Source organism: Eurosta solidaginis, chromosome 1 (assembly GCF_040869045.1).
Source record: "Eurosta solidaginis isolate ZX-2024a chromosome 1, ASM4086904v1, whole genome shotgun sequence".
Classification (NCBI taxonomy): domain Eukaryota; kingdom Metazoa; phylum Arthropoda; class Insecta; order Diptera; family Tephritidae; genus Eurosta; species Eurosta solidaginis.
In genome coordinates this window covers 23,188,487-23,197,508 of record NC_090319.1, presented here as the reverse complement: position 1 = coordinate 23,197,508, position 9,022 = coordinate 23,188,487, and the positions used below count along the sequence as shown (strand labels likewise).

Below are 9,022 nucleotides of genomic sequence, written 5' to 3'. Positions count from 1 at the left end.
ACATTATTGTTGCTCCTCCCACTTTTTCCACGTTACATACCTCAAAAATACAGTTACCATTACTATATGCTCAACTGTAAACCAACATAGAGTAGATACAAGAAACGCATCATTCGTACAACTGCCACGAAAAGTGATTTTAGTGTGAGAAAATAAACTTAACGAGACAAGAATTACGCACATTTTTTCTCTCATTGTTTGTGTGTAACAACAACTCATACCGATTACATTGTTAATAACGTAATGTGAAGGATACTCGAAGACAACACTAGAAAGCGGCTAAAACGTGTCGAGCTCATACAAATCGAAAAAATAAGCCTACGCGCCTAAAAATATACTGCATTAAAAAAGTTACGCAAATTTACACATTCCTACTCCTTCGTTCGATTGTGCGACGTTTTAAAAGACATAATAAAGACATAAAAGGCGCCACATTTGCCGCATTATAAGAAACGGCGCCAACGAGCCATCACATCAAATTGAACTATTATTCATACAGCCCCCTACTCAACTGCGCTCTATTGATAGTACGTACTACAAGAACAGCAAATGTGCACAAATTACGCAGCATTTTGTATACATATTTGCAAACATTAATTGTTTGTTTAATATAACGTCATCTCGTATTAATTGTTGGATTGCCTAATTCAGTGTGCGGTGATTTGGTTTTATTAAGCTTTTTGTGTTAAAAGTCAAAAACCTTCCTTATGATCGGATCATTTTGGAATTTGTGTAGAGCGTGCCCATCAATGCCGGTCGACAAGGTGAGTGGACGAGTACGTAAATTTTAAATTTTCATTATCTATTCAAATATGTATGTAAGTATATATGTTTGTATTGTGTTAATAGATTTTAGGTCGGTTTTGAGTTTCGGAGTAGCTATATTCATAAGCTGTAGTAGCTTTGATCAGATATTAACATAGTACAACGAATATACAACGAATAAAAGCCCAAAGACGCTGCTGGCTAAGTCATATTATGCTCATGGACGAAGATGCTACTGAGGAAGCTGGAAATTTCCATTTAATTCAAAATATTTCCTTTGGTAATCCTAATTGGCGTCGGTTATAGCGAAATAGCGACTGCTTGCGTTACTTCTCACTCAAGGGCCAAAAACGCCTGGGTGGATAAGTGCCTTCATATGAACATGGTGATTGGTAAAATATCCCCAGACTTGGAACTCTATCCACAAACGGAATGGCACAATGAGCTTAATACTGTTTTCACACAGACCCTTAATGATCTCATATCACCTTCTAATGAAATCGTAAATTTTTTGCTTTCACACAGAAGTAGTTGCTCGATTAGTATGAAAGATGAAATGTCAAGCGGCTAAAATGACAATGCTATATGACAGACAATGACATTTACTTTGACAAATGACATTTTTAAGCACTGAATACACCAAAAACTAAGAAACTGAACGCGGCCAACAGAGTTGCATTGGGCTTTTGATTTCATTAGGCATTCGATTAGTCACTAATGAAATAATTATAGATTCGAATTTTGTAGGGAAGATTGAGCTCAATAAGCGCCTTAATGTAGAAAACTGCCTTTATTATTCAATAAGCCGTGTGTGTGAAAATAGTATAAGAAGCATACGAAAATTTTTTCGGAGAAATCTGCTCGATTTGGGAATATAGATAGCTGAGGAATGCGTGAAGGGGAGTTCTTGAAGTTTATCATTGAAACCCATTTCCCTACTACCTCGGCTGCATAGGAATTTATTCTCCTACTGCAACCACTGCTGAGCAATGGAGGATTTCAGTCATTCCCTTGAGAGGAAACACGCTTACTTCGGTTATTAACTCATTTATACCCTACAAGCCTCCCCAGCTGCAGGAATCTCTAGGGACTACTTGCAGTTGGCTGGTTCCAGTCTATGCTAAATGCTATTAGACTATGCTTCCGAATCATCGAGTGTGGTCAACTCATAGATGGGCAGACGCTCGCACATCAACTCTGAATTCATGACATAAAATGTGATTAAGAGAGCTGCTGCAGACTGGGGTGTTGTTTGACCATGGGTTTGAAAAAATTGAAAATTATTCCACTTTCACAATGGCAACGAGAGCAAACTGTGCAATGGAATGCAGGTCCCTGAATTAGACTAACAAAAATGGGCATTTCACTATTCTCCTTATTCATCCGTAGCAATTAACACCCCTATTCTGCATTTCGATTACGTTCCCGTTCTACGCTCCGCTTCAATCGAAGTTTGGTATTCTGCATTACGACGGAATCGTAAAGAGAAGAGGAAGAGCAAATGATTTTTCGAAATCAGCTGTTGGTACGGAATGTGTGAACATTGGAACAAAATAAATTTAAGAAAATTTGTAAAAAACACTGCAAAACGTTTATATTTTATTATCCGCGCCATTTTGTACAAAAAAAAGCAATAGAATATATTGCCGCAGTGTTATATTTTTTTGAGTGAAGTGCTTTCATAATTGTAAGTGCGTTTTTGTCGTTCTTTTGGCCAATTCCCTGCCGTGGCCACCAAGTTTTGTTAAAACGGATTCCTGCACGAATATAGTTGACATTTTCTGAATTTTAAGGATGCTAATTGCATTGCATTGTGGCGGCCACCGTGGTGTGATGGTAGCGTGCTCCGCCTATCACACCGTATGCCCTGGGTTCAACTCCCGGGCAAAGCAACATCAAAATTTTTAGAAATAAGGTTTTTCAATTAGAGGAAAATTTTTCTAAGCGGGGTCGCCCCTCGGCAGTGTTTGGCAAGCGCTCCGGGTGTATTTCTGCCATGAAAAGCTGTCAGTGAAAACTCATCTGCCTTGCAGATGCCGTTCGGAGTCGGCATAAAGCATGTAGGTCCCGTCCGGCCAATTTGTAGGGAAAATCAAGAGGAGCACGACGCAAATTGGAAGAGAAGCTCGGCCTTAGATCTCTTCGGAGGTTATCGCGCCTTACATTTATTTTTTTTAATTGCATTGCACTGGCCTAAAATACTTTGTAAAAGTTTATTTATTCTTTCCGCAAGGATTGTTTACGTTTTCGCTTCACCTTCCTCTACGCCGGCAGCTTGCTTTGGCATATAACTGGACCCAACGAACAGACACAAATTATAGCTGTCTATTATAATGGAATCAATAGCCGCGTCATTATTTATGGAGTTGGAAAGCAACGCATACGAAAATGGCCAGGCGAGAATGGAAAGGCAAATACTGCGAGATTTGTGTAATCTATTTGAGATGAGTGACGAATTGTAAGAAATTGAATTTAAAAGTGGTAAAGTTTAATGACTTATTTTCTTATTTAGTTTCAAAAAAAACTTTCGACTTAATAAGGATGCATTCAAGTATGTGTTAGATACTTTTGCGGGGCAAATACGTCCAAGGACTTCGACATCGACATGTTGTTTTTGACCTGGAAACATATAAAAAACAATCATCATCAAGCCTTCTACGTTTCTTAACAAGTTTTACTTACATTTTTGTTAAAATTCTGTTATAAATTAATAAAAAAATAAAAAGAAAATATTTTTCCGCCAACTAATTTGCAACTTAGAAAAACGGAACTACGATCGAAATGCAGAATACAAAAAATCGAACGATTCGAAGTTGGATCGAAAGAGATTGGAACACAGAATACCAAAATTGCCAAATCGAAAAAATTCCAATCCAAGTCGAAATGCAGAATAGGGCTGTAAAAAAAATTTTTTTTGTCATCTTTTGCCTTGGCAGTAAACAACAGTGCTCATATACTCTGGAGGAAGGAATGTGGTGGTGAATTCAACAGGGATAGGAATCTGGGGTCTTGGGAAATAATAGTGAGCCGGTTGTTTATGCTTCCCGAGAGCTACACCGTGTACTATGCGGAAGTCGTCGCTTTCTATTATACGGTGAATGGGATGCTACCTAGTGCGTAATGTATAGGGATCTTGCAATAAATCCGGATAGTCAAGTGCAGCGCTCCAAGAACGCGAGGCTACGCGTGGCCACCAAGTGCCCAAACTAACTGGAAATTACGTCGAACTACTTTCCCTGTAAGATTTTTGGGGGTCGAGGTCCGTTTGGCCGCTTGTTTTTGTTAAGCGCTAGGCAAAAACTATTTTATGCTGCTCAGTATTATGGATAGTTCTACTGTGCTAGTTGCATTGATGGTGGGATTATCTAATCATTTTAAGGATAAAGCGTTAATATCCCACCTTAAATATATTGTAACTACGCAGCGTTCACTTACGAGCAGATAATGTTTGACGCCGTGAAAATTTGCGTTCGAGTCACTCATATTCACATTCACCACTTTATTATACCAAACATTTCAAGTGAGTGAATGCTTTTATATCATATGGAAAAACAACTCTTTTCGTTATACATAATGCGCCCCTTAAGCGGGAGTCATTGGTGCCGTAAGTCGTATCCCTAACGTAATCAGCTGTTTATCGTTACGACGGTAAACAAAAAACCAATTGGTTGGCTACGATACGGTTACGACCTTAGCGGCACCAATAATCGATTGCATTGATTCTCATAAGGTTGGTCGAATCAGCTGTTAAAAGGTTACCGATAAAGCACCAATGTCTCCAGCTTTAGGAACAGACACTGTACGACGCCGTGTCACTTTCCGTCGCAGTCACTCATATTCACAGTAGTCACTATATAATACCAAGAATTTCATAAAGGCATTCAGGTTTACTGTCACTCACCGAAGTGAACGAATACTCTTATGGAACTTTGATTCACACGAAAGGAAATGACTCGTTGCGTTATACACAATTTGAACATTGATGAAAAGTTCTATGAACTGTCAAACGAAGAGCCAGCTATCGTTTCTGGAGATCGTGAAAACGGCCCTTAGAGATGTTCATAGAATCATAATTGAGGTATTCACGTAGCACTGGCTCCCACGTTATCTAGTTGGTTTTTTTTACTCTAATTAACCATGTCTAAAGAAAAATGTGACTTTATTACACTATTGACCTAAATACCGCAAATAAATCGTATATGATGTCCACAAGGAGCCTATCACTCGTTGATCACTCTCTCATACAAAAAGTTGGGAGCGAACCATCTCATTCAGTGAAATATATATAATATTTACCTGCTTAAAGGGAGAATACATTATTATTTTTTAATTCTAATTTGTCGTTGTTGTTTGATACAAAAAAACCATCAAAAAGCATATCACATATTGCTGCTTTGACAGAAGTATGCAGGCCAAACTGCGAATTACTTGATTAATTATCTCGAACTTCGATTACTAATAATATGAATATTTGAATTTAGACATATTTTCGTTACTGAGATAAATGACTAATCAACGGAAAATATTCCAATAACGAAAAATCGATAACATATGTTATGATAGCACAAATCACACACAGAAGATTGCGTCACACTTGACTGCTTGAGCGAATGAAAGAAAGAGAGAAAAAACAAGAGCTAAAGGAAAAGGACGTAAAAATTGCCCATAAAAACAGCTGATGTTTTGTTTACATGCGCAATGCGCAATCTTGTTTATGTAATTTGTGTGTTCCATTGAAACTGAAAACAAACCACGCGTTCCAATGAAGCGTGATCCAGATTGGGATAGAGATTTAAAATGAAAAAGCAACAACAATGTTCCATATGGATCAAGTTGTTGTCGCATATGCATGTTAAATTTCTTTCCGTATCTGAATCACGCTTCATTGGAACGCATCAGAAGAGTATTCACACAACATAACATATGGCGACACTGTATGTGAAATGTATTCATTGCAAATTATCGCTCAAAACAGCTGATTGCTGATAGGCGCTGACAATAGAAAATTTCTTGATTATGCAAAGAGAAATATCTATTTTCGTTCGACATTCGCAAATGGAGGAAAATATATGTACCAAGGGGAATCCATACCAGGTGGCGGCAAAGCGAATTCAACCAATTCGCCGTGCAGAAGAATGTCAAGTCAAAAGAAAATTTGAAGTAAATTGATTTCGATTAACTGATTTATTAAAGTACAAGGCGCTGTATGGAAAACAATCAAGAAGAAGCAATCAGCTGTTGGGATAACAATACCTGATACTGAATTCACTTTGATATGTACTTTAATTTTTTATCAATTTTCCATTCTATGGCACGTCGAATTGCAGCTGAACTCATTTTGCTATTCCCTCGTATATATATGCCTTGATCCGAACACATATATAACAAAAATATACACACTTTGTTGTATGTAGTTAATGATAAAATAATATATGTGATAAAAGATAATTGTAAAATTTTCCCTATAAGAAAAACTGCAAATCACAAGGCGAAAAAGAAACCAAAAATCAGCTGTTCTAATTTATCGCGAGAGAGAAAGAGAGATAGAGAGTTAATGACTAGCGCATATGTATTGAACACTCACTGGAAGGCCTTTGAAATGAACTTTTGTTTTCTCCCCTTAAAACATATTGCGACAGCAAAAATAACGTTCATGCTATAACACTTCGTGGTGTGCTCTTGTTACCGGCTTCTTTTTATTGTTATTGTTGAATACACTTTTTTTCTGTTGAAGGAACCCAAGAAACAAACACAACAATAAACTACAACTAAAGCACACGAGGAGCGCACTTGTTTCTTCGTTTAACTTCCTGCTTAGAGCATTACATCAGTTGAAGTGATATTATTACTTAACGATTCAAAGCAATCTCCGCACGACCCGTTTGGGCTTCATAGCCGCAGTCACTCATACATTTAAATGATGGCAAGTGTCTTGCAGCTGATTTCCAACATTTTGCCTTGTTTGACTACGTGCAAAGAGGTTGTTGTGTGTGCATCGAAGCCGCAATGGTGATTCATGCTTATGACTTGTGGTCTTCTTTTTTTCGTGATTTTATTTCCGTTACCATCTAACTGTTTTATGCCGGCTACATGCGAGTATTTTAGTATACGTTTATTTGACGTACCTATCGTATATCGTATGCAGGGATCGGAAATAACCAATATTGGTAAAAACTTAAAGGAAAAAAATCGCATTGAAGGGGTTATGCTACCTACATAAGAAATACACAAAAAATTCCCCATAAACAGACTGAATTAACCGACTTTTTCTTTTCAGCTTCAATTTAAAAATCAAATAATATAATTTTTTGTGTTTTTCCCCTTGGAAAATAATAGTTATTATTAGAGTTTTTATTTTTCTCTAATGGTAAAAGTAATTTTTTTCGATCCGGAAATAAAAGTAATTTTTTTAGATTTTTATTTCGAGTTATTTTTTGAGTTTTCATTTCCCTCGGAAAATATTTTTTTCTTTATTTTGCAAAAAAAAAAAAAAAAATAAAAAATTTTAATTTTTTTGAGTGTTTTTTTGTTACTCGGAAAATATAATTATTTCTTAAGTTTTTTTTTCGTTCGGCACATAATTGTGATTTTTTTTTAATTTATTTCACTGGGAAAATAATAGTCATATTTTGAGTTTTTTTTGCTCGAAATTTATAGTTACTGTGTAAGTTTTTGTTTTGGCCCTACGGAAAGTTCAGCCTACACAAGGAAACTTCTCCTAACGGACTGAGGCTGATTGACTTTACCGGTGCTCGAAACATGGTCATATCCAGCACGAGGTTCATGCATAAAAAGATACATCAAGCTACATGGCTGTCTCCTGATCGAAATACTCGCAATCAGATCGATCACGTTGTGATAGACGGACGGCATGCCTCCAGTGTTTTAGATGTCCGTACGATCTGAGGACCTAACATCGACTCGGACCATTATCTCGCTGCAGCCAAAATACGCACCCGCCTCAGCGCGGCTAAAACCAAGGAACAAAAAACACAAGGAAAGCTTCAATCACAACAGACTGCCAATGATTTCGCAACTCGACTCTCACACCTGAAGGAATACAGGAGAAGTGGGAGCATATCTCCAAAGCACTTCGTACTGCCGCCGAGGAAAAAATTGGTTACCGGCGACTATGGAAAAACAACTGGTACGATGAAGAATGCCGCGTTGTAACCGAAAGAAAAGACGCTTCCTACAGGGCTACGTTAAAAGCGAGCGCAACAAGAGGAGTGTGTGAACGCTGCCGTGAGTTGAAAAGGGAAACGAGACGCCTTTTCAGGAAGAAAAAAACAGAAGCAGAAAGGCGTGAGTGCGAGGAGCTTAAGCTGCTAGCCACCAGGAATAACGCCCGAAAATTTTACCAAAAAATACGGCGACAGACGGAAGATTTTAAGACCGGGGCAAACTCCTGTAGGAACGAAAACGGCGACCTTGTAACTGATGTCCAGAGTGCTTAGATTATGGAGGGAACACTTATCTGCTATTGTAAATGGAGGCAGCGATTCACCGCGCAGAGATGACGAACCCGATTCCGCAATCGATGATGATGGAATATATGTCCCCCGCCCGATTATGACGAAGTTAGAATAGCAATAACCAGATTGAAAAACAATAAGGCCGTGGGCGCTGATGGATTGCCTGCGGAGCTATTCAAGTACGGCGGCGAGGAGTTGGTAGCAGCTTCTTAGCAAAATATGGGCGGACGAGTGCATGCCCGACGATTGGAATCTAAGTGTTCTTTGCCCAGTCCACAAGAAGGGGGATACTGCAAAATGCACCAACTGTCGTGGAATCAGCCTTCTTAATATCGCATACAAGGTCCTTTCAAGTGTATTTTGCGAAAAATTGAAGCGCACCCTGAACCAGCTGTTTGGACCTTAACAGTGCGGCTTCAGACATGGTAAATCTGCCATCGACCAGATTTTCACAATGCGCCAAATCTTGGAAAACACCCGTGAAAAGGGAATCGACACACATCACCTCTTCGTCGATTTTAAAGGCGCCTTCGACAGCACGACAGCATGTCACTATGTCTCAATTTGGTTTCCCCGCAAAACTTATACGGCTGTGCAAAATGACGTTGAGCAACACCATCAGCTCAGTCAGAATTGGGAAGGACCTCTCCGAGCCGTTCGAAACTAAACGAGGTTTCAGACAGGGTCACCCCCTATCGTGTAATTTCTTTAATTTGATGCTGGAGAAAATTATACTAGCTGCAGAACTTAACCGCACTGGAATAATATTCTATAAAAGCGTG

The 9,022-nt window shown here is 38.5% G+C and overlaps 1 protein-coding gene across 12 annotated transcripts in view; it reads left to right on the top strand.

Moving 5' to 3' along the window:
- Positions 1-260: 260 nt before the first annotated feature.
- The window catches only part of LOC137250282 (mucin-5AC), a 153,021-nt gene continuing 144,259 nt past the window's right edge, over positions 261-9,022 (top strand). For 6 of the 12 annotated variants that reach the window (XM_067782877.1, XM_067782867.1, XM_067782810.1 and 3 more), the window contains exon 1: positions 261-776. In XM_067782877.1, coding sequence (XP_067638978.1) covers positions 708-776 — 69 coding nt within the window. In that variant the 5' untranslated portion in view covers positions 261-707. The remainder of the gene's footprint in view (positions 777-9,022) is intronic. The other 6 variants (XM_067782896.1, XM_067782887.1, XM_067782859.1 and 3 more) reach the window with 1 other exon arrangement.